The sequence below is a fragment of the Bos javanicus genome, chromosome 22 (genome assembly GCF_032452875.1).
Source record: "Bos javanicus breed banteng chromosome 22, ARS-OSU_banteng_1.0, whole genome shotgun sequence".
NCBI lineage: Eukaryota > Metazoa > Chordata > Mammalia > Artiodactyla > Bovidae > Bos > Bos javanicus.
In genome coordinates this window covers 6,284,167-6,310,730 of record NC_083889.1, presented here as the reverse complement: position 1 = coordinate 6,310,730, position 26,564 = coordinate 6,284,167, and the positions used below count along the sequence as shown (strand labels likewise).

General features: G+C 45.6%; 1 protein-coding gene across 7 annotated transcripts in view; it reads left to right on the top strand.

Moving 5' to 3' along the window:
• Nucleotides 1-26,564, top strand: part of OSBPL10 (oxysterol binding protein like 10) — a 362,137-nt gene that overhangs the window by 235,477 nt on the left and 100,096 nt on the right. For all 7 annotated transcript variants that reach the window (XR_009732395.1, XM_061395738.1, XM_061395733.1 and 4 more), the window contains exon 5: nucleotides 21,981-22,191. Coding sequence is in view for 6 of the 7 variants with exons in the window: in XM_061395738.1 (XP_061251722.1) it covers nucleotides 21,981-22,191 (211 nt within the window). In the remaining variant the exon portion in view is untranslated. The remainder of the gene's footprint in view (nucleotides 1-21,980; nucleotides 22,192-26,564) is intronic.

Sequence of the window (26,564 nt, the reverse complement as noted above, 5' to 3'; positions counted from 1 at the left end):
AATCAAGTGGGCCTTAGGAAGCATCACTATGAACAAAGCTAGGGGAGGTGATGAAATTCCAGTTGAGCTATTTCAAATCCTGAAAGATGATGCTGTGAAAGTGCTGCACTCAATATGCCAGCCAATTTGGAAAACTCAGCAGTGGCCAGAAGACTGGAAAAGGTCAGTTTTCATTCCAATCCCAAAGAAAGGCAATGCCAAAGAATGCTCAAACTACTACACAATTGCACTCTGCTCACATGCTAGCAAAGTAATGCTCAAAATTCTCCAAGCCAGGCTTCAACAGTACATGAACCATGAACTTCAGATGCTCAAGCTGGATTTAGAAAAGGCAGAGGAACCAGAGATCAAATTGCCTACATTAGTTGGCTCATCAAAAAAGCAAGAGAATTCCAGAAAAACATCTACTTCTGTTTTATTGACTATACCAAAGCCTTTGAGTCTGTGGATCACAACAAACTGTGGAAAATTCTTCAAGAGATGGAATACCAGACCACCTGCCTCCTAAGAAATCTGTATGCAGGTCAGGAAGCAACAGTTAGAACTGGACATGGAACAACAGACTAGTTCCAAATCGGGAAAACAGTGTGTCAAGGCTGTATGTTGTCACCCTGCTTATTTAACTTATATGCAGAGTATATCATGAGAAACACGGATGGATGAAGCACAAGCTGGAATCAAGATTGCAGGAGAAATATCAATAACCTCAGATATGCAGATGACACCACCCTTGTGGCAGAAAGTGAAGAAGAACTAAAGAGCCTCTTGATGAAAGTGAAAGAAGATAGTGAAAAAGTTGACTTAAATAACTCAACATTCAGGAAACGAAGATCATGGCATCTGGTCCTATCACTTCATGGCAAATGGATGGGAAACAGTGGGAACAGTGATAGACTTTATTTTTTTGGGATCCAGAATCACTGCAGATGGTGACTGCAGCCATAAAATTAAAAGACACTTGCTCCTTGGAAGAAAAGTTATGACGAACCTAGACAGCTTATTAAAAAGCAGAGACATTACCTTCCCAACAAAGGTCCGTCTAGTCAAAGCTATGGTTTTTCCAGTGGTCATGTATGGATGTGAGAGTTGGACTGTAAAGAAAGCTGAGCGCCGAAGAATTGATGGCCTTGGACTGTGGTGTTAGAGAAGACTCTTGAGAGTCCTTTAGAAAGCAAGGAGATCCAACCTGTCCATCCTAAAGGAAATCAGTCCTGAATATTCATTGGAAGGACTGATGCTGAAGCTGAAACTCCAATATTTTGGCCACCTGATGCGAAGAACTGACTCTTCTGAAAAGACCCTGATGCTGGGAAAGATTGAAGGCAGGAGGAGAAGGGGATGACAGCAGATGAGATGGCTGGATGGCATCACTGACTCAATGGACAGGAGTTTGAGTAAGCTCTGGGAGTTGGTAATGGACAGGGAAGCCTGGCATGCTGCAGTCCATGGGATCACAAAGAGTCGGACACGACTGAGCGACTGAACTGAACTGATTGTTGGGTTCAGTTTCTTGTATTTTGTTGAGGATTTTTGTGTCTGTGTTCATCAGTGATATTGACCTGTGATTTTCTTAGTTGGCAAATTGTTGAAGGGAAGTGATATATGGGATATTAAGGTTCGGTGGAGTTAGTATGGAAAGGAAAAATAGATTTTTTTTTTGAGGAAAACGAAGCCAAATATACATTTCCTTTTTATTTCTATTTAAAATAAATATATATATATATATTTTTTTTCTTTAATTGAATCTGAATGGAAACCTCTCAGGATAGAAACAGGAGGGCATGGCATCTCCCTAGCAAGTGCGCTCTGCACCCTTCAGCTCATCTGTCCTGGGGATTCCTAGCCTGACATTGTCAGCCTGCAGAGTTCAGTTTTGCTTGCTTGCCAATTGATTTACAGTGGCCACAAGCGCCTTTGAGAATCTCATGGAAGCAAAGGACTCTTTTCTTGGGAGTAAAATGCTTGCAGGCATAAATAACTCTGTCACTGAATCCATTTTGTGGGCACCAGGCCTCCTCAGGAGCCCAGTGAGAAGGCCTCTTAGAGTTCATGGATTCCAGAACCTTCTGTCTTGCAGGATTCTGTGAGCTATTTTTACCATTCAGTTTCATCAAAAAAAAAAAAAAAAAGTTTATTGATTTGACTGCACTCCCTCTTCATTGCCACACGTGGAATTCTCCGTATGCTGTGGCATGTGAGCTCTTACTTGTGGCAGGTAGGATTTAGTTCCCCAAGCAGGGATCCAACCCAGGGCCCCTGCATCTGGAGTGTGGAGTCTTAGCCACTGGACCACCAGGGGAGTCCCTCTTTTTACCACTTTAAAACCCCTAACTGAAGCCGAGCAATTGTCTATGTTTCTTTGCTCTTGGCTGGGCTTAGATGAGCATTTGCTGGGTGCTCTGGCTTTCTTACATGGACACGCCGGTGACAGCAAGGAATCCATGCTGAGCAAGGTGGGGTTCCTTAGCATGAAAGCTTGAGAACCACTAGCCTGAGTGCCTCCTTTGTCTTCAGTGGCCTCATCTCACCCTTTTCAGAATCTTGTTTGTCTGGACAGCCCTGACTCCATTACTCAACAGTATGGTTTTATCTATTATGATGGTTCTGTATGAACATGTTGTATCTTCTCTGTTCATTCTTAGAATCCTTAGGGAGCTGTGTCTCTTGCCCCTTTCGTCTCCTCCATGGGACTTGGCACCCTCTAGGCCAGTGGGCTTATTATTAATATTTTTTTGGTTATCAGTGTTTTTTCTTTAATTGAAGTACAGTTGGTTTACAGTGTTAATCTCTGCTGTACAGCAAAGTGGCTCAGTTATATATTAACATGTTCTTCCACGCTCTTTTCTGTTATCGTTTATCATAGGATATTGAATATAGTTCCCTTGTTGTTTATCCATCCTGTCCATAATAGCACGTATCTGCGAATCCCAAACTCCCCCTGCATCCCTCCTCCCACCCCTGCCCGCCCGGGCAACCACCGCTCTGTTCTCTGAGTCTGTGAGCCTGTTTTCTAGATATGTTTGCTTGTGCCCTGTTCTAGATTCCACATGAGAGGGTTAGTGGGCTTACTCTGTCGCAGCCACCGTTTTCTCTAGGGTGGGGGCAGGAGGGGTGTGTCTGGCCAAAGTGTCCATGCTTTGTCAGCAGGGGGCAGCATTGGAGAGGGTAAAAATGGTCAGAGCTCTTCAGCTTCACCAGTGTCAAAGCTGGGGAAGTTGTTAATAAATGCAGCTCTGTTAGAATCTAGCCTGTACTGAAGTTTGAAGCAATACTTTAACTTTTCTTGTACTAGAGGAAATGGCGTCTTTTAGATAAATAGTTTTATTTGTTTCTTTTGTTGGTCCATGCCACGTGGTGTGAGATCTCAGTTCCCTGACCCGGGATGGAACCTTTGTCCCCTGCAGCGTGAAGTCTTAACCACTGGACCACCAGGGAAGTCTCACTTTTTTGTTTCTTGTTGCTTTGGAGTAGGGTGGAGGGTAACATATACAGTCAGAAGCATGAGTATCTCTTCATGCCAAGGGCTACCTTTGCTCCTACTATTGCTACTACATGTACACGAAAAGTGAAAATCGCTCGGTCATATCTGACTCTTTGTGATCCCATGGACTATACAGTCCATGGAATTCTCCAGGCCAGAATACTGGAGTGGGTAGCCATTCCCTTCTCCAGGGGATCTTCCCAACCCAGGGCTCGAATCCAGGTCTCCCACATCACAGGCGGATTCTTTACCAGCTGAGCTACCAGGGAAGCCCATGAAAGTAAAGTCAGTTGATCCCTAGGATGAAATATGTGTTTACATTGAAGCTGTGGAAAGAATTACAGCCTGTTTATTTTACAGTTGGGAAACTGGAGGTAAAATATGAAGAGTCGCTAATACTGTACAATTTCTAAAAGATGAGATTAAAGCTGTTAAATTAACAGTACACAGGTAGGCCTAGAGGGAGATAGTTATCTCAAACTATCTGAACTGAAGAAAAAAATGCATTTTTCCTTCTGTAAATGCCCAGTTTTGCCTAAATTAGGCAGCCCCAGCTACTGACACAAACACAGCGGAGGCAGAGCATTTTCACTGTGAAAGCACAAGTCTGGAAACTGAAGCGGTGGCGCAAACCTGGGGATGCATTTAGCCAGAGCACCATCGAAAACTAGCTAGGTGCTGAGGACACACGGCCGTGGGGCTGCCCCCTTGACCTCAAGAACTTAAAGGAACGTCCCTGGTGGTCCAGTGGCTAAAACTCTGAGCTCCCAGTGCAGGGGATCTGGGTTCGATCCCTGGTCAGGAAACTAGATCCCACATGCTGCAGTGAAGATCAAAGATCCTGTGTGCTGCAGCTGAAACCTGACACAGCTAAATAAATAAATATTTTAAAATAAAGAAATAGATAAACCCCCTTTAACCTGGGGGGTCCTATTGACCTTGCATTATGAGATGGTGTCACAGATAAGAGAGAGCTTGGGGGTGAGGTCTGCGCTCAGTTGGAGATGGGTTTTTATCATACGCCTTTGAAGGAGTTAGTAAACGTCTAGAACCCTCCAGGAATCTGTGCAGGTGAGACAGTCAGGTCGCGCATGCATTAAGTGTAGGGCAGCACCTCAGCATTGAATTAAGTGTTTTGGATGAAAGCGTTGACTGCTGTTCCAGTTGAGATGTACATTTTCCTGTGAAGTGAGTTTTTAGGGGATTTGTAAATAGTGTACATCCTTGTATCATGCATATCAGAATCTTATACCACAATCAGGGAGAAGTGAGTCCAGGGGAGAGCCCGTTCTGAAGGGGAGGTCCATGCGTGCAGGGCTGTGGCGTCACATGGCATCATTCTTTACATCCCCCGCATCTGCTGATTGGACGAGGATGGTCATCTGGTCCACGGCCAGATTCACTTTCTCTTGAATCTGAATGAGGAGAGACGAGAAGCCAGCCATGTGAGATGGGGTCAGTGTGACTCCAGGGGCTCTCCTGGGATGAGTCCAAGTGCGGGAAGTTTTCAGCTGAGCAGGAGGAGTGAGAGAAGGTGCAGACCTCAGAGCCCAGGGCGACCGGAGGGATACAGAAGGGAAACTGTGATGTTGCCGCAGAGGATGGTCCTTTCTGGTAGATACTGGGCACCTCTACCCTGTATCCAACCAGTGGGTTCCCTTCTCCTTGAACTAATATGGGTGCATTTCTGCTCTTTGCTACTAAAGGCTCTCTATGACCATGCTCGCCAGACCTGAGAGGCACGTGAGCAGAGGGTGAAACCTTGTCCCTTGACCACTGCAGTTCTCCGACATGATGTTGTCGGAAAACAGTTCACCCGCTCCTGTTTGTCCCCAGAACTGGCATGGTGCCTCCTTCCCGTGTCCATTCTGAAGGCTCATGGCTGTCACTCAGAAGGTGTTTAGACCTTTTCTTCATGTAGATGCGTCTCAAATCCTCACCTTCTGTTGTGCCTGTGGGGGGAGAACGCTACTCTCAGGAGATGCTTGGGTGCTCCCCTTCATCTCTTCATTCACTCATTCTTTCCACTAGTATTTTTTTTTGCCTGAGGTTTGCCAGAACTTTCCTAGATGTTAGAGAAACAGCAGTGAACAAAAGAGCCAAGGTCCTCATCCTTATGGAGATCAGAGCTCCCTAAGAGCCAGAGAGAGGAGTCAACTAATAACAGCACCTTACTTAGATACAACCATGATGTGTTCTATGGCGATGACCACTGTGAGCTTTCTGGAGATGGTGGAAGGCTACCTGGTGAAACCAACCTCTAAGATGAGGTCATAAGAAAGAGAATCTCCCACCAGGAGTCACACTGTTGGTGAGAAGATAAATTGGTGCAGCCACTATGGAGAACACGATGGAGTTTCCTTAAAAAAAAAAAAAAAGTAAAAATAAAGCTACCATATGATCCTGAAATCCTCCTCTTGGACATATATCTGGAGAAAGCCATAATTTGAAAATACACACGCACCCAATGTTCATAGCAGCACTGTTTACAACAGCCAGGACATGGAAGCAACCTAGATGTCCATCACCAAATAAATGGATAAGATATGGTACAATGAAATACTACTCAGCCATAAAAAAGAATGAAATAATGCCTTTTGCAGCAACACAGATGAATCTTGAGGTAATCATTCTGAGTGAAGTAAGTCAGGCAGAGAAAGACAAATACTATATGATATTACTTATATGTGCAATCTTAAAGAAAATGATACGAGTGAACTAATTCACAAAACAAATAGACTCACAGACATAGAAAACAAACTATGGTTACCAAAGGGGAAATGTGAGGGGGAGGGATAAATTATGAATTTGGAATGAACAGATACACACTATTATATAAAATAAAGAACACTGTAGCACAGGGAACTACATTCAGTGTCTTGCAATGACCTTATAATGGAAAAGAATCTGAAAAAGTATATAAATACATATAACCAAATCATTTTTCTGTACACCTGAAGCATTGTAAATCAACTATACCTCAAAAAAAAAAAAAAAAAAAAGACAATCGGGAAACCAACATTTTGTGGTGGAGGCTAGAGCCCCCTCAGGTAGGGCTTTGTTTTTCCCAGGGACGTGCAGATTAATTTAGAGGCTGTAAGAAACGTGGGGCAGTCGTGTGCCTGGAGATAGATGCCTCATGTGCAGTTAAAGCGTCCTGCTTCCCCTGTCCTCCAGGCTGTAGCTCCAACATTGCAGGATGCAGAGGGCAATGACCGTTATCCTTCAGGCAGAAGGAGCAGCTCCAGATGAGGGTCGCTTGAGGGGAGTTCTCAGATTTGCTGGAGGGCCTTGCCAGTGGGTCCGCACTTTCTGAACCCGTGTCACTGTGTCCTTCCTTCCCGCCCTGTTCTCTCAATTCCCCTTCTCCCCTCTCCTCCTGCCTTTTCTCCTCCCTCCCTCCTTCCTCCTGTCACTGCCCTCTTCCTTCCTTCTCTTCCTTTCCCCCATCCATCCTTCCACCATCCCGCCCTTCCTTTCCTCCCTCCCTCCCTCCTTCCCATCCATTCATCCATCTGTCCGTCCATCGGCATTCGTCAGGTATCTCCTGTGAATGGAGTCCTCTGATGAATGAGATGCCGTATGGTCACGGATTAAGTGATCAATCTCATTGGTACGCTCGGAATCTCAAGATGGGCAGGTATGGAAATGATTGCAAGTTTGCCTTTGTGTGTTTATTCCTGTTAAGAGTGGCCACGGACTACACACTCTTCCACTTCCTTAAAAAGTGGGTGCCAGAGTCGTGATGAAGAGCGGGGAAGGAGTAAAAATGGATCCAGGCCCGTTCATCTCCATGACATGAAAGCCATTTCCAGGCAGGCACCTGTGAGGGGTGTCGGCTCTTTAGTAAAGCATAGTGTATGTTGTCATATTCTGGTTCGTATTTTAGCACTTTGGGGATTACATTGTAAGCTGTTGTGTGCAGGAATTGTGTCCTCTCTTTAGAATGGTGGCTGCAATGTCACTTACCCAGTGGGGATACAATTAATACTAATTACTGGTGGCTCATCCCTTACCATAATTTCTCTTCCAGAAAATGAAAGCAGACTCCTGATAAATGCATTTCTCTCTCCAGAGTTTCATATGTCAGGGCTCAGATGCTATAAAGGATTTGCCTGGAGGCGTGAAGTTCTTGTCCAATTTTTCCCCCTCTTTCAAGTGCCCTTTGGAGAAACATTTCTTTCCTGAAAGTTGTTGGCAATAGTGAAATTAATTTTAGCTAGAAAAGAGCTGTGTTGTCATGTTCTTGTCTGCTGGTTTGGGTAGATGATTGAACTAAAAACAACTATTAAGTTTTAAAAAAAGAAGCAGGCTTTTTAGTAGGTAGAGCGGTGGCCCAGTCTGAGATAAGTATATGCTACCATCCTGAAGTCTGATATAGATATCTGTTGGCTTCCCCCCCACCCCCAGGAATTCTTAGAACAACCTTCTCTCCCCCACATAAAAGGATTTCCCCAAATGAAGACTGAATACTTCAGAAACTTAGAGGTTCTTTGAGATAGGTTGAGCATGGATATGGAATATGAGTGTAAACAAAGGTAGAGCAGACTCCATTAATTTCATACTCATTGATGTTTGGTTGTAAGGTTTCATTCTGCAAGAGATAGAAACCTGATTCACCAGCCAGCAACGGCTGAGAAATGGTGGGTCAACTGGAAGGCTGACGGTGTGGATCTGTAAAGTGGCATTTTAGGTTTTGGTTTTTACATGGGTGTGGGTGTGGGTGTGTGTATGTGTATCTTTAAACATGATGTATATTTAAGTTTCTGATGAGAGGACTTCTGCGTGCAACTTCACACCACTTGCAGGATACATGCTTACGCTTTGTTGTTGAGGCTTTGTTTATGAATCACGATTTCTTTTCTGGGGGTTTTACCCAGGAAGAGTATGTGGTCTAACTTGTTCTACTTCAATTCAGTGGAGTTGCATCTAATTTCTTTCAGGCAGAAGGCCACGCCATGAGAGTGTGTGTGTGTGTCTGTACACGTGTGTGCATGTGCTGTGATCATGAGATGTCTAGAGCATTGCCATTCTGTGCGCCTCCTGGGAGTGAGGCAGACAGGCAGAGAATTTTGGCTTCGGGACAGGGGACTTCAGTGCTCACATCTCCAGCGGCGTGGGTCATGACTTGGGTCCCAGGGTGGCGTACCACAACGACCAGCCTGCCTGGTGAGCAAGGCAGAGGCAGAGGTGAGAGGCGATGAGTGTAGGAGCACTTTGTACACTGTTCACCTTCCCCTTGACCTGGAGGTGAAATGACCCTGGGCCTATTTCATGTTACTGCCTGTGACCAGCGTGGCTTCTGTACTGCAAGTAGGTGGAGAGGTTGAGAAAGAACAGTGTGGGAAAGCCAGGAGCTGCTTTCTGCTTTCCTCTTCAGCTCAGAGGCTGGATCCACATCAGATGCAGGGCCTCGGCGAGCTTGGCAAAGGTGCACAGTCCTTCCCTTATCTGGTGGGTCCTGGGAGCAGAGCAGGCAGCTGGACAGGGTTTAGGGTCAGGCATTATTTCCTATTGTTTCCTTATCCTTGACTTTTTAGAAGAGAACTATAGCTGCTTCATGAGCTTTCTTTACGAGTTTTTTAAAAAATTTATTTTTGGCTGTGCTGGGTCTTCATCGCTGTGAGAGGGCTTTCTCTAGTTGCGGTGAGCGGGGGCTGCTCTCTTGCGGAGGGGCTCGGGCTTCTCATCGTGATGCCTCTCTTGTGTGGGCTGTAGTCACACGGCCCTAGTTGCCCTGGGTCATGTGGAATCTTCCCGGACAAGGATCGAACCTGTGTCGCCTGCACTGTCAGGCAGACTCTCAACCACTGGACCACCAGGAGGTCCCTCTTCTGAGTTTTCTGAATCCCTGGATTCTCCTGGTCATCCTTCCCCTCCCTTCCCAGGGCTGTGTGTAACTTTCCATCCATTGCTGGGACCATCTTGTCTTCCGCCCTACTGGAGTGCCCACCCAGCATCCACATGGCTGATTCCACTCTCACCAAGGAAACGTGCTCCCTGGACTCCCTTTCATCTTATTTTGCTTGAATTTTCTTGACTGGATGTGGAAACTGCTTTTCTGTTCAAAATATTTGACATATGTGTATATGTCATGGTGTAAATTTAAAATGCATCTCCTGTTAATTTGATACATGTGTATGGGGTAATAGCATTGCCATTGTAGCAATATTTAGCACCTCTGTCATGTTACATAATTACCCTTTCTTTTTAGTGCTTGAAATAATTAAGTTCTAGTCACTTAGCAAGGTTGATTATGGTACAATATTATTGTCTATATTCATTATACTGTACATTAGGTCTCTTGGGCTTATTTACTATTCATTGCTGGATGTGGAAATTCCTTAACGTTTTTTGAAACCCTAGATTATTCAGGAACATGGGCAGTGGATTAAAGCAAAAAAAGAAAACCCAAAACACTGGTTTTAGCTTCGGGGGGTTCTTTTTTTTTTGGTCTACGGAAGGCAATGGCAGCCCACTCCAGTACTCTTGCCTGGAAAATCCCATGGACGGAGGAGCCTGGTGGGCTGCAGTCCATGGGGTCGCTAGGAGTTGGACACAACTGAGCGACTTCACTTTCACTTTTCACTTTCACGTATTGGAGAAGGAAATGGCAACCCACTCCAGTGTTCTTGCCTGGAGAATCCCAGGGACGGGGGAGCCTGGTGGGCTGCCGTCTCTGGGGTTGCACAGAGTCAGACACAACTGAAGCGACTTAGCAGCAGCAGCAATTGGTTATGAGAAAAAGGAGATTTTTAGAGACTGTCGAGGAAGAAGACAGCTCATACACTGCTGAGAATACACAGGGTTTTTGGCTGCACTGGATCTTCACTGGTGTGTGGGCTTCATAACTCCACAGCATGTAGGATCTTAGTTCCCTGACCAGGGACTGAACTTCATCCCCTGCACTGCTAGGAGGATTCTAGCTAGGTGGGAGCCTGATGGGCTGCCGTCTATGGGGTCGCACAGAGTTGGACACGACTGAAGCGACTTAGCAGAGCAGCAGAGCAGATGGAATTTAAAAAGCAGTATTATTATTATTTTTTAAATATAAATGTATTTATTTTAATTGGAGGCTGATTACTTTACAGTACGGTAGTGGTTCTGCCGTACACTGACATGAATCCGCCACGGGTGCACATGTGCTCCCCGTCCTGAGGCCCCGCCCCCTCCCCCTGGGTCCGCCCAGTGCACCGGCACTGCTCTGTGTGTCAGCTTACTGATCTGTCCTCTGAATCATCCAATCTCTTGACTCATCTGCTGTATTTTTCATGTCAGTTATTGTATTCCTCCATTATAATCAGTTCTTTTTTATACTTATTGCCTGTTTGTGGAGTTCTCACTCTGTTCTTTTTTGTTGTTGTTGTTGTTTAATTTTATTTTATTTTTAAACTTTACATAATTGTATTAGTTTTGCCAAATATCAAAATGAATCCACCACAGGTATACATGTGTTCCCCATCCTGAACCCTCCTCCCTCCTCCCTCCCCATACCATCCCTCTGGGTCGTCCCAGTGCACTAGCCCCAAGCATCCAGTATCGTGCATCGAACCTGGACTGGCATCTCAAAAAAAAAAAAAAAAAAAAAGGCAGTATTATGGTATGCAACCCCTTTTGTAAAAAGTCAAAGAACACATTTGTACATCAAAATGTTGTAAGTATATTTGCCTAAATTTTAAAGTTTATTTCTCTATGTGTTATGGGTAAATGTTTTTCCTGGATAAGTATGGCTTTTGTTAAAAAAAAAAAAAAGATATTTATAAGAAAAGCAGTGGGTGGATCTCCCACCAGAGCCCCGTCTTGGCCTTTGTGCCGGGGAGGCCAGCCTTGTACGCCTTCACTGCACCTAGCACCCTGTCGGGGCCGTGTCTGTGCGAGGGAGGCAGGAGCTGTCAAGCAATGAGGGATGAATGAGACAATTATTTCCTGACCCCTTACCTTCTACTCACAGTCCTGTTGGCCTGTTTCTTTGACAGCAAGAGATGATTCCTTTTATACCTGGCACCCCTCATTGTCAACTTGGTAACATTCAGTGCAAACACATAGAATTCAAAAAAGTAATGCTTTTAACCTGTGTATCACCATCTTCCGTTACCTTTTTTAAAAAGTTGGAGTATAATTGCTTCACATAATGTGTTAGTTTCTGCTGTACAGTGAAATGTATCAGCTGTATGTATGCATATATTCCCTCCCTCTTGAACATCCTCCACTCCACCCCCACCCACGCCATCCCTCTAGGTCATCACAGCACCAGGCTGAGCTCCCGGTGCTAGACAGCAGCTTCCCACCAGCTCTCCTTTCTATACACGGTAGCGTATGTGTCAGTGATGCTCCCCCAGTTCAGCCCACCCTCTCCTACCTCTGCACGTCTGTTCTCGGCTTCTGCCTTCCTGCCCTGCTAATAGGTCTATTCGTACCATTTTTCTAGATTCCTCATTCTGAAAATGCATTCTCGATCTCACGTTTCCTTTAGTAAAAATCCCTTGAGAAAACACGAGGGTAACATTGCATGCAAGGAGCCTCTGCTCCAGAGCCAGGGTTGACGTTGCCTTTGGAATGAAAAGCTCTTCCACGGGGTAGCCACTAAATTAAGACATCTGTGATGTATCAGCTTCCTGGGGTTGCAGTAACAAAGTACCACAAACTGGCTGCTTTGTCTCCTGCTGCTGGTCCAGGCATTGGCAGGTTGGTGCCTCGGAGGGTCTGATCCAGGTCTCCCATGGCTTCTCTCATTCACCCTCTGTGTGTGTCTTTGTCATAATTTACCTGTTTTATAAGGACACTATATTGGACTAGAACCCACTGTAATGACTGGATTTTAACCTGATGACCTCTGTAAAAAAAAAAAAAGAGACTTTTTCACTGCTATGAATTATTGCAGCAAGGATTGAAACTCCTGGGTAACATCCAATCATATTAATAATTTCCTTCCTGAGAAAAATGTGATCGGAATCACGCACATGTGGAAGCAAGCTGGAGCCCTTCCTGGCAGGCCCTGGACGGGGCTCCTCAGGCTTTTGCTGCTGCTGCCGCTGCGGTTCAGTCACTAAGTCACGTCCGACTTTTTGCGACCCCATGAACTGCCGCAGAACTGCCGCTGAGTGTCCCCTAATCTCAGCCTTGCTCTTGGCCTTTCCGAGAGTTGGTTGTTCAACACCTTTAATCTTCAAGAAACTCCTGTATTTTTCTAATACATGTTTTATTGAGGTATAGTTAATTTACAATGTTATATTAGTTTCAGGTGTACAGCACAGCAATTCAGTCTTTTTATAGATTATAATTCAAAGTTTTTACTAAATAAAGGCTATACTTCCCCTTGCAGAAATGTTACATTTATGCTATGAGAGTTATGATGGCAACATACTAAGTTGGGAGAGACACAGTTCAACCCATAACAATGTATTTTCCTCCTATTGAAAAAAATCTCATTAGTTTGAAATTTTTCAAACATAAAAATATTAGGGACGGCAATATTAAACCTCCATGTCACTATCAACAGCTTTAGCATCTCCCAACCCAGTATCATTTCATACTGTCTCTGCCTTCAACCCCCAGTGGCGTATTTTGAAGTAACTGTCAGCTGTAAGAAATGATGCATTCCACGTGGTAAAATTAGATCTAAAGATCCTGATAGATAAATTAACATTGCATGTGTGTGTGTGTAAATTGGGAGAGTCAGAGCAATACCAGAATGTTAGGGTCTATGTCTGGGAAGTAGGATTTCAGGTAATGTTTACTTCCCTTTTTAGAACTATATTTACTGTGTAATTTTGTTGGGACAGTGGTTGAGGGAGTAAGTCAGCCTTTTTTTAATGAGAAAAACAGATACTAGGTGTCTCCAGGTGGTGAGAAGGCTGGGCTGAGTCACTGTAGTTGTTTTCTGAGGCAAAAGGGCTATTTTGCTTTCAGAATATGAGAAGGAAAGAGGAGGAAGTACATCAGCTTGTGCCTCGTAATGAAGAGGCCCCTGAGGAGGAGAGTGAGGGCTGCCACTCCAGATGAAGCTGTGTGACCTCAGCACAGATCCCCAGCCTCTCTGAACCCAGGTTTCCTGCCTGAAAAATGGTTTTGATTTTGAATCTACAGTCATAGATTCCTTTGGCCATGAATACTATGATCTCGTAGGTCTTTTTTTAAAATTGAAGTATAGTTGATTTACAATGCTGTGTTAATTTCCTCTGTACAGCATGGTGACTCAGTTATGCATGTGTATACACATTCTTTTTTATACTCTTTTGCATTATGGTTTATCTGAGGGTATTAGGTACAGTTTTCTGTACAGTAGGACCTTGTTTATCCACCCTATAGATAACAGTTTGCACCTGCTAACCCCAGACTCACAGTCCCTCCTGTGCCCTTTGGCAAGCACAGGTCTGTTCTCTATGCCCGTGATTCTGTGTCTGTTTCATTTGTAGGTTCATTCGTGTCATATTTTAGATTCTACGTACAAATGATAGCATGCGGTGTTTGTCTTTCTGACTTACTTCACTTAGTTACGATCGTCTCTGGTTGCATCCATGTGGCTACAGATGGCATGATTTGGTTCTTGTATGTGGCTGAGAAGTAGTCCATTGTATATATGTGCCACATCGTTTTTATTTATCTGTCATGGATATTGAGGTGGTTTCTATGTTTTGGCCATTGTGAATAGTGCTGTTGTGAGGGCAGGGGTGCAGGTATTTTTTTGAATTAGAGTTTTGTCCAAATACGTGCCCCAGGATGGGATTGCTGTATCCTTTGGTGATTCTGTTTTCACTTTTCTGAAGAGCTTCCACACTGTCCTCCACAGTGGCTGCACCAACTCACATTCCTGCCGATGCTGTAGCAGGGCTCCCTTTTCTCCACACCTTCTCTACCACAGGTTCTTTTGTAGACTTTTAAATGATGGGCATTCTAACTGCTGTGAGGTGGTACCTTACTGAAGTTTTGATTTCCATTTCTCTAATAACTAGTGATGTGGGGCATCTTCCCATGTGCCTATTGGCCATCTGTATGTCTTCTTTGGAGAAATGTTTTCTCCCATTTGGAGAAACCTTTGGAGAAAGGTTTTCTGCCCATTTTTTGATTGCTTTTTTTTTTTGTTTATGATGTTATAGTTCTGGAACATTATGGGTTTGTCTTATTTATTTTTGACAGTGCTGGTTCTTCGTTGTTGTGCGGGCTTTTCTCTGGTTGTGGTGGGTGGGGGAGACTCTGTAGTTGCGTTGCACGGGCTTCTCATTGGGGAGCTTCTCTTGTTGTGGAGCACGGGCTCTAGATTCCTGGGGGCTCCAGCAGTCACGGTGCGCGGGCTCAGTAGTTGTGTATGTGGACTCTGTTGCGTAGGCTCAGTAGTTCTGGTACATGGGCTTTGTTGTTCCGTGGATGTGGGATCCTCTTGGATTAGGGATCGAACCCACGTCTCCTTATGCCCAAAGGCATAAAAGTGATTTCAGGCCTGAGGCTCCCCTCCCTGACCCAGAGCCCAGGGCAAGGGGGATCCTGCCAAAACAGGCACCTGTCCTCTGTCCGGAAGGCCTGGGCTCTCAGGCCAACCAGCAGGGACCAGTGGAGGCCTTGGACAAGAGGCAAACCAAGCAGATCAAAGTAGCAGCATTAAGGCTTTGAAATTAGATCGCCATTGAAGCCACAGGCCATAAAAGTAGGCAAGGGCTTGTGTGCTCAATCCATGCATATGACTGCCTCCTAAAAAATTCACACTGGACCTGGAGTCTCCTACCATGATAGCCAAGATGTCCGAGATTGGCTCGAAAATCACCTCTCTCTCCAAGAGCCAACAAAAGTATACCTTGAATGAAAAGAGAATTATCTGACATCTAAACCGAGATGTTAAATGCTGAGCACAGCCTCAGCCATCTGTTTACACTTGGACCCTGCCTGCCTTCAAGCTGCAGGGGCCGAGCTAAGCACAGAGACCCCGTGGTCTACAAAACCTTTAATATTTATTCTCTGACCTTTTATAGAAGTTTGCCGACATGTGCAGTCGGGCATGAGACACCTAATGGTCCATTTGGGGGAGATCTTTCCTTCTTTTTCCCATTTTTTAATTTCCCTTGGTTTGTAATATAGAATAATATGGTCTTTACCTTGGTTTCTCCTTTCTCTACCTACGTTTTGTCGTTTTGCTCTTCCTCATCATCGTCACCTCATCTGTGTAGCCGGCAGCCTCGCCCCATTGGAGAGGGACCTGATTTCCTCCTGCTCATCTTTGTTCCTTACTGTCACCATCACCCTCCTGCCCCTACCGAGCAGTGAGGGTCTGAAGATCTGCCTCCGTGGAGTTTTCTTTGTCTGCTCACCTGATGAGCCTTGAGGGAGAGCTGGGAGTCCATAAGATGTTTAGGACTAGCCTACGTGGGGTCATGCCTGGGACCATGGAGAGCCGTGCAAGGGGACCCGGAACCCTGCCTCAAGGAGGCTCTCGGCTGGTTAGCATTCCAGTAGATGTATCAAGAGCCAGAAGGACAGATGAGTACAGGAGGCCGGTTGAGAGGGAAGTGAGTCAGCAAGAAGGAGAAAATTGTTCAGGTGAGCCCAGGAGTGACTGTGTTCCCAACTCTGCACCTGGGAGAAAGGCTGGAGAGGGGGGAATGTCACTGTCCAGGCGTCACTGCTGCCCTCTGGTGGCAAAGCAAAGGGGCTTTATGGTTCACACTGTGGGGGAAACAAACCTCCAGGGGGCGGTGTCTCCCGGCCGCGGGGAGAGGGCGGAGGGTGGGGGGGGGACGGTGCCTCCCGGCCGCGGGGGCGGTGTCAGAGCTAAGGGGGATGGGATGAACTGGGACATGCGGACTGATTCGCATACACTACTGACACTTGTGTAGAATAGATAACTAATGAGAACGTACTGTACACCACGGGGAGCTCTGCTCAGTGCTCCATGGTGACCTACATGGGAAGGAAATCTAAAAAAAAAAAGAGGGCTATATGTATGCATACAGCTGATTCATTTTGCTGTACAGCAGGAACTAACACAGCATTGTAAAGCAACTATACTCCAATGAAATTTTTTTTAAAAATCTGGGAATTAGAAATTTGGTTGACAAAACAGAGACTTGACAGGGATCAAGGAACAGTGGCTCAGGACTGGCAGAAACAGCAAGGTGAGGATGTTGAGGCAAGGCAGGCAGTGAGTTTTAGGGTCATGCTGTATGTTGCTGGATATTTTAGGAAACTTCTGTAATGAGCTGTGGAGTCATGTCTGGGTGGGGAGTCTGAAATACTAAAGTAATGCTACTGAAGGTAGTTGAATAGTAAATCCATGTTAATGGAGATGGCAAGCTAGTTAGTAGGTTAGTTAGTTTGGGTTCTAAGGTCTTTGGAGCCTGGCTTGTAAGCCTGGGTGATGATTTTGGCCAAGTGAAAAAAATTGCCCTAAGGTGGTCAAGGACTGATCCGTGACCCAGACATAAGACTTAGCAGGGGCTCTGGGGTTCCATCAGGCTGAGGAGAAATGCCAAAGCAAGGCCACCTCGAGGTTGACATCGAATTGTTTGGTCTCCTCCCAAGCAGGACAGATTGAATTGCTGAAGGCCCCGGGTTGTCTGGGAGCCCAGGAGGTTCTGCCAACAAGGCTGGCAGCTCTGGTGACATTAGGTTAAGAAAGCCATGCGTGAGGCTGATGCTTTTGTTACCGATGGATGGATGAGTGACGAGCTGGTGTTTGTTGATGTCTGACCTGTCAGGACGGGACCATTCTGGCTCCCCTCCAAACCTACACCAAGCTTTGCAGGTCAGAACAGTCTAAAGTGATCGAGGCTAGTGTAGCCAGTGCTTCTCCGGTCCTCCTTTAGCTAGATCTCATCTTGTTGAGCTGATGTCATTGGGGTTTGGTCTTTGCCTTTAGCTTTGGTTTCAGCTTCACTGAAAGAGAACAATACAATCTGCGGCTACTGACTTTCTTTGCATTAACCTACACTTTGATTTTGCAGAGCATATGCCATTATTTGCACCATGAGGAATGGATCATAGAATTTCCGCTTCCCTATGAAATTGGACTTGACCTACGGTTAATCTATTTTAGAACCTCGGAGTTGATGTGTTCAGGGAGTAGATCTCTGAAATTTGACGAGGGTCCTGTTTGCACCCATGTTACGAGGTGTGATGCCCCTGACTGTAGAAATGAAATGCCAGCAAGAAATGAAACCTGTGCCTTTTGTTCGCCCTGGTCTTTAAACACCACGCATGGTTCATATTGCGCTTCAGAAGAAGTGTTTAGGGACCTCCTGGTTGATCCAGTGACTTAAGGCTGCACTTCCAATGCAGGGGCGCTGGCTTGATACCTGGGGAACTAAGATCCTGCATGCCTCATGGAGCAGCCAAAGAATAAAATAAAGAAGCATTCAGAAACCTGATTTGAAATACATGTAATTCGTGGTTCAGGCTGTTCCAAGGCTGGTGGCCGTCACTGACCACGCTTCGTTCTTGTGTTGAGGTTGTGGGAACCTGCGGGTCAGAGTGAGCCGCTTAGAGACTTGGTGTCGCATATACAGCTTTGTGACATCTTCTCAAATGTGCCCTTCATTAAAATCAGATATGAGAAGGGTTAAAACTTGTTCTTCCCAAGTCTGATGGGAGGTTCTTCTCAGGACCTCCCAATCTGAGGAATGTTTGGGCAGCAATAACCATGATACATCAGCGTGAGGCTGGCAGTCCTGCGTTGCTTGCAGAGTTCATTCAGTTCCTTTTGGAGCCTGATGATGCTAATAGAAAGTGAAGGTTGGCATCAGTTGTGTCTGTGAAGACTAAAGTTCTGTTTCACATCACATGGAAAAGGGAGAGAAAATGAATCACTAGGCATCTACTTAACATGTCGAGCACTGTGCTGGGATCATTTTACTTTCAGTGCTCCGTTTACCAGAAGGATGCTGAAGTCCATCCAGTGCCTGGTCACTGGCATGTCTTTAGCGCAGGGTGACTCAGGGGGGTGCTACTGGCATTTTTGAGCAGGAAAGTTCTTGAGTGGGCTGTGGCCTGACTTGTGGGGCATGTGGCACCCCCGCCCCCTCCCACTCAGCACCAGCTGTTCTGCAGTCACTGTAACTGACAAATCCACCCACCGCCAGTCCTGGCGTCCCCTCCAGGTGGCCATCCTGTCTCTAACACTGGCAATAGGCTCTCAGTAAACACTGTCAGATATTTTCCAGAGAGTAGGTATGTGCTGCCCATCTCTGGGTGCGTGCCTCTCTTGTAATAGCGTAGGAGATGCGGGGAGTCAGCTTTGTGTTTATTGACTTTTAGCTGTGCTGGGTTTTCATTGCTGCACATGGGCTTTCTCTAGTTGCAGCGAGAGGGATACTCTCTAGCTGTGGTATGCAGGCTTCTCATTGCAGTGGTTTCTCTTGTTGCAGAGCACGAGCTTGAGATGCTCAGGCTCAGTAGCTGTGGCTCAAAGGGTCTAGAGTGAGCGCTCAGTAGCTGTGGTGCTTGAGCTTAGCAGCTCCACAGCCTGTAGGATCTTAGTCCTGTCTGACAAGGGATTGAACCAGTGTCCCCTGAACTTGCAATTGGATTCTTAACCACTGAACCACCAGGGGGTGGGGTCCACAATTTTGTGTCTTTTTTACCTGAGATTTGCATCATATTTTATGCTTGTGAAATAATTATTTATCCTATGCTATATAATTGGAATATAGTTCTTTTTGTTGATTAAAAATGAGTATATTCCAACTACTATATAGAAAATAGATAATCCCCAAGGACCTACTGTATAGCACAGGGAACCCTGTTCAGTGTTCTGTGGTGACCTATATGGGAAAAGAATCTGAAAAAGAATGGATATATGTGTAGATTCATAAGTGAATCATTCTGCAGTACACCTAAAACTACCACAATACTGTGAATCAGTTATAGTCCAAGACAAAATAAAAGTTAAAAAATGAGTGGATTCCATAGTTAATAGCTTCATTTTACTTACCTTTTCTCTTAAGCATTATGACATCCTCTGTAATAGTCAAGAACATATGATTTACATTCTGGTGTTATATTTTCTTCTTCTCTTTCAACACATCACTTTTTGAGACAAGTTTTTATGGTAGGAATTTACAGAAATGCTGACTACGACAAGTAGCTCGACGTCAACTTCTCCCTAAATGTTAGCAGTTCTCCATAGAGTTGACTGTCAATGAGTATGTAAACATTTTATCTTTTTGAGGTTAAATTTAACCATTTTCTTGGCAAACTTAAACTGTTAGCAGAGTTATTATTTTTCCTGAATCTTCAGCTGTGTTGTCCTAATTGACTGAGATGATTCCTGCAGACTCTGTGTCATAAATGGATTCTTTTGCACCTCAGTGAAACGAAAGGGACCCTGGGGGTTCATTCATTCATTCAACAGATAGTTGCTTGGGATCCATCAGTGAATCACACAGATAGAATGATTCCTGCTTTCATGCTAGTACCGATGATTTTAAATTATGTGGTGCAGGAAGCTTTCCCAAGAAGGCAGCTCTTCAGCAAAGACCTGAAGAAGGAACGAATTCTTACTGAGCCCCTATTATGCCTCAGGTACTGTTTGAGGCGCCAGAATGGCTAGCTATAACCTCTGTAATCAGCAGAAAATAACTTACATGGCCAGAGGATGAGCATGTAATATGTTTAATGTCACTATTTAAAAAAATCTTTTTGAAGTAACAGCACCAATTTTGGTTAAGTAGGATTGCAATGGGCAAACTATGTGTTTTTAAGGCGATGACTACACTGATAGGAAATAGGAGATATTGTCTTCAAAAGAAAATAGAAAGAGAAGCCCAAGTATGGGATGGGTTTTGTGTCCAGGTTCAGCGGTCCTTGCAGAGGTATGGCTTCTCCCCGGGTGGTGGCATCATGATCTCAAGGTCTCAAGGATCCTCCTGGGGATGATGGTGACGAAGCAGGAGCAACTGCTTTAGAGTAAGGATGGCTTTTGTGGGAGCTGCTTGAAGAACAGTGAGAGTCCAGGGAGCAGGAGTTGGTCCCTGCCTTGAATGCTGACCTGTGACCTCGGGCGGGCTGCCTTTGCTCCTCCACACATCAGCTCGACTGCTTATTTGCTGGCCATGCAATTTATGCTCATCATCTTGTTTAGCAAGATAAGGTATAAAACAGGAGGAGGATGCACTTCACAAGATCACCAGTCAAGTCCTTTTCTAGTTCTCAAATTCCTTTCTCCTTGCTTTGTCCAAGGAAACACTGCTTGTCTGTAGCTTTTGAATTGAAGCCAGGCCACTATGGGGTTAACTGGTTTGTCACAGCGTTAGCTGTGGAGCAGGGCTGGCTCTTGAACTCCTGGTTTTTCTCCTCCTCTTGGCTCCCTGCACACATGGTGTTAAGGAAGTTGACGGCTCTCCTAGCATTTTAGGGGCAGAGTGGGTTGGCACTGGTTTTGCTGTGTGTGTGGTCTCACCCCCACAAATGCTAGCCCCAGATTTCACTTTTATTTCCTGAACTTCAAGGAGGACCACCAAGGAGTTAGGGATGGACAGGGGATGGAAGCAAAGCAAGGAATTAACCTTGCTCTGAGACAAAGCCAGGGGTGCCCATTGTCTCGGATAACCTTCCTGTGGTCCAAGGACCTTAAAGTTGATCACAAGACTTCTACTTTTAGGATATTTATTTTTACCTTCCAAAGATCTGTAAAAGATACACCTGGATGGCCTGGTGGTCCCCTTCAGGTCTAAAGTTCTAAAGTTCTCTTGTGTGCAGAGCTGCAGAGGCCAAGTACCTTTGGGTAGATGGACCTGAATGGATTTTATCCCAGGCCTGCGGCATCCCAGGACAGATGTGCGCCAAGCATCCTCACACTGCATCTTCATGCCACCGTAGTCTGGGTGGTGATGCCGTCTTGCACCACACTTTTTTTTCTTTTAATTAATTTATTTATTTTAATTGGAGGCTAATTACTTTACAGTATTGTAGTGGTTTTTGCCATACATTGACATGAATCAGCCATGGTTGTACATGTGTTCCCCATCCCATCCCATCCCTTAGGGTCATCCCAGTGCTCCTAAGCACCCTGTCTCATGCATCAAACCTGGACTGGTGGTCTATTTCACATATGGTAATATACATGTTTCAATGCTATTCTTTCAAATCATCCCACCCTTGCCTCCTCCCACAGAGTCCAAAAGACTGTTCTTGACATCTGTGTCTCTTTTGCTGTCTCACATATAGGGTCATCATTACCATCTTTCTAAATCCCATATATATGCATTAGTATACTGTATTGGTGTTTTTCTTTCTGACTGACTTCACTCTGTATAATAGGCTCCGGTTTCATCCACCTCATTAGAACTGATTCAAATGTATTCTTTTTAATAGCTGAGTAATACTCCATTGTGTATATGTACCACAGCTTTCTTCTCCATTCATCTGCTGATGGCATCTAGGTTGCTTCCATGTCCTGGCTATTGTAAACAGCTGCACCACACTTTGATCCACTCCCATGGCTTAAGCGCTGGCTCCCGGACGGTGGAAGTGAGGCCTTCCGACTCTCACCTCTGGCTGTCTCCCTTTTCCGCAGATGATGACCCAGGTGGAGGGGCAGCAGAAGAACCTGGTGCACGCCATCGAGTCTCTCCCGGGGTCTGGTCCCCTCACTGCCTTGGACCAGGACCTACTGCTCCTGAAAGCTACCTCCGCTGCCACCCTCAGCTGCCTTGGGGAGTGCCTGAGCCTGCTCCAGCAGAGCCTGCACCACGCCGGCCAGTCCAGCCACAGGCCAGGGGCCTCGGGTAAGACCTCCCCGGCGGCGGCGCGCCCGGGTCTGCGAGTGCGCGTGGTCTGGTGTGCGCATGTGCTTGTCTGTCCGCCGTGACCTTCTTCCTTTAAATCGCTCCATCTCGCCTTTTATCCAAGTGCTTCTCCGTTTACCCCTTCTCCACCTCACTTGGGCTGTCTATATTTTTTTCATTTTGCCCGTTAGCAGTGTGCCATCCTGTCAACAATTTAACGTTTTCATGAATACTGTAGAACTCCTTTGAAACTTGCTAGCACTCAATTCTCCGTTGCCTTCTGTTTGTGAATTTTGCACTCAGTGCTATGTTTGCAAGATCCGTTGCTCTGCAGCGTCTGGTCTGCTCTTTCTAACTGTGCCTGTGGGGCGTGTCCTCCACACTCTCCCATGATGAGCAGCCGCCTTGCCTCCTGCTCTCTGCCCCGGGCCACCATGCCCTCCTCTTTCCTGTCTCCTCAGGGCCTGGTGTGAGATTTTCTCTGGGATACATAACAGAAGCATTTCTAGTTGTTTATCAAGAAGTTCAAGATAATAATAAACTCCCTGAAGAGGCGCCAGTCCTTTTGAGGGGAGGTTTCATCGATAAGCAGATAAAAAGATATTAGGGAAGATTAAATTAAATGATAAAGGTGAAAATGGCTTGAGATGGGTCATGTCATAGAGAATTATAAAGTATTAGAAGAGATGCACTGAAGCCTCACTGAGTTTTGTTGCCCAGGATTCAGTTAATTAACGAAGAATGAGGCAATTCAGGTGATGGGAAGCCAAGCCAGGTTATGATGAATGGTCTATATTTCACATTTCCTCCAGGTCCCCACTGCTCTCCTCTGTCACCAAGATTAAGGGGTGATGTTGGTTTCTCAGAGGCAGCTGTGGTGGTGGGGGGGGTGAGTTTCTTCTGTAGTACCCGCCATCATTTACTAAGCTCTGATTCTATCAGTGTCTACCTTTTGCTACACATTTTATGAAATCTTCACAAAGTGTGTATCGTTATGCCCATCATGTGGGTGAGCTGAGGCTCAGAGCAGTTAAATGACCTGCCCGAAGCCACCCTGGTACCGCAAAGTCCAGGGGTGGGCTCTGCCCACTGTGGCAGGTGCCTGGGGTCCTTTGTTCAAACCAGAACGGACCATCCAGTAGACTCTGGATTCCCCAAACTGGAACTGGGGACACTGTCCTGCTCACATCTTCATTTTCTTAGGGCAGGTATTTGTAGTTTTTCTTTATTGTTTGGGAAATAGTTTGAGACTTCTAAAAAAGTTACAAGAATAGTATGAAAAATTCTCATCAATCTCCAAATTCTCCAAATGCTATTACAATGTTTGCCCCATATTCTCTGTATGTATAAGCCTATTATAATATTCTAGCCACTAAAGAGTAAGTTGCTGACAATATGTATCTTTACTTTCCTATACCTCAGTGTGAATTTCCTTAAAAAAAGGGGTACTCTTCTCTGTAATAACAGTACAATGGTCCAAATCGAGAAATTAACATAAATACAGTCCTCTTCCTAATTTGCAGACCTTACTAAATTTTTTTAAAATTGTATTTGTTTATATTTTTGCCTGCACTGGGTCTTCGTTGCTACGTGTGGGTTTTTTCTAGTTGTGATGAGCAGGGGTTACTCTCTAGTTGCGGTGCCTGCGCTTCTCGTTGCGGGGGCTTCTCTCGTTGTGGAGAACTGGCTCTAGGGCACACGGGCTTCGGTAGTTGTAGCTCTTGAACTCTGTAGAGTGTGGGCTCAGTAGATGTGTTGCATGGACTTAGTTGCCTTGTGGCATTGTCACCTTCCCTGACCAAGGACTGAACCCATGTCCCTTGTGTTGGCAGGCAGATTCTTAATCACTGATCACCAGGGAAGTCCCGACTTTACAGAAGTTTCCCTTTGGCTCTACCCGTGTCTTCTGTAACGAAAGAAAAAACATTCAGGTGCCAGATCTGGGCTTGGGAGAGGCGTGTGTGTCCAGGTGTAGAGTGAAGGCACTCCCTGTGCTTCTTCTCCTTGCTTTTTCCTTCTCTACTTGAAAATTGAGACTTCCTGACTTTCCCTGGTCTGGTTTGAGCCTCAGTGACTGCTTTAGGCATTGGGCACACCTCAGCATTCGACTGGGTGCTTCTCAAAGTTCCTAGAATTCTTCTTGCACCAGAACCTGCGTCTAGGCTCTGCGAACAAATGGGCTCATTCCAATAAGGGGTGGCTAAGAAACTTGAACCATTTTCTTGTGCCTGAAATTCATGCCTTACCTTTTTCTTCAGGGTGACTTTCTAGTAAATTTCGAATTTTCGTTCCAGATTTTCATTCTTTCTCTGGGGTTTTTAAGGGCTGGAAGGACAAAGCTTGAGGTCGAATTTCAGATGTGGTGAGAGGTTGAAATGGGGACTGTCTGTGGGGGACGCAGGACACCATGCAATGTCGTGGACACTGCCCCACCCACCCTGCTGCCTCCTGGGGGGAGTGGTCGTCCTATCCCTTCCGGGACCTGACTCCGTTGTCCATCTACCCTTCCTTTTAGCCATTTTTACTGGGGAACTTGGCTGAAGGTTGGAGAGTAGACCATGAAGCATCATAAAGGTTATTCTGTTTCTTTGTCTTCCTAACCCTTTCCAAAGTTACATTCCATATAACACAGCCCTTTGCATTTTAAAACATTTCTGCACATGTCTTTTAAATCTATGCCAGCACATTTAGGGGAAAAAAGGTGGAATTACATCCTCATCCAAAGCATCATAGTTGCCTGCAGTTAAAACAGAATTCCAGGATCTCAAGCTAATGGAATGGAAGAACCTGGCGACCCCAGGAGTGTCATCTCAAAATGCATTTGTTAAGAACCTCAGGGTTCTTTGGGTTGATAGGGACTGTAGCAGCCTGACTCCTGCTGATAAAAACTTAATGGTTATATCCAAGGAGTGCCAGACTGGGTGATGGAAATAAAAATCTCATTAAAGCGAACCTCTATCAGGCTTTCCTCCAGAGCAGCGGTCCCCAGCCTTTTGGGCACCAGGAACCGGCTTTGTGAAAGACACTTTTTCCATGGACCGGAAGTTGGGGGATGGTTTCCGGATGATTCAAGCAAATTCATTTATTGTTCACTTTATTTCTAATCTAATGCCACGACTGATCTGACAGGAGGTACCAGTCTGTGGCCCAGAGGTTGGGGACCCCTGCTCTAGAGTTTCAAGGGGTGAGGGGTGGGGCGCAGATCGTGCGGCACAGCCGATATCTGTAGGCACTGTTCATGAAATCTCTTTGCTTTCTGATCCCTTCTGCACTGATTTTTTTTTTTTTTCTTTCTGCCCCTCTTTGGAATCAAAACCAATCTGTGATCTCTCAGCATCTTCTGTAGCTTCTCGTTCCATCTTCTGGGGAACCTGGCGGCTCTAGAGCCTTTGTCTGCAGATGTTGCTCCCTGACCTCAATTTCATTTCAAACAGAGTGACTGGACCAAGGTGGAGAATTACTTGAGCTCTCCTCTGTGCCCACCTACACATTTCAGGCTCGGGTCCTGTCTCCGATGTTACCTCTGAGATAATTCAGGGCTGAAATGCTTCATCTAACTTCTGTTTATGGAGAGGTTTGTAGCTAAAATTTATAAAGGAACGTGGCTTCTTGGTCAGGCTTATGTTCCCCAGTTCTCCTCTGTCCTGGTGACTGAATCTTCTCCAGCATTTTGATAGAGGCAGATGTGTGATGGGATGGGGCAGGTGGGCATCTGGTTTCCCGAGTCCAGATATGTGCCTCTGATTTTCCATGATGTGACAAGTCAGGGCTGCACCAGAGCTGGAGATGGCTGGGCTGCTTGGGAGTTTGTGCTGGAGGGTGATTCCAGACCTTAAAGTAGTCTAGGGGGGCAGAGCAGTCTGCTGCCTGTGCTTCTGGGGAGTTCCTTATCTGATCAGGGAACATGATTCAAAGGTAGCACAGACACCTGTGATCAGACCAGCATGTTCCTGTGCACTGTGAGAGCTGGCTACCACCTTATGGTGGGTGCAGGACATGCTGGGAGAGAACGCTGGGGTTAGAGCTGCTGGAGTGGGGTGGCAGAGGAATCCGCATGGATAATGCTCATGCCCTTGGATATGAATCAGGGCTAGATACCAAGACACATGTAATTGAAGAGAGGGGAACCAGAGCAGAATTTAATATGCACTTCTTAACTTGCCCTTCCAGTAACTTTTTCATTCTCTTTTAAGATTTATAAGGATTTTTGGTTAATAAGCCAGTTGCATTGGTTCCTGCTATTTGGAGGTCAAATAGATGAGACTTTTTTCTTTTGGCCGTACCACACAGCATGTGGGATCCAGTTCCCTCATCAGGGGTTGAACTCAGGCCTCCTGTGTTGGAAGTGTGGAGTCTTAACCACTGTGCTGGGG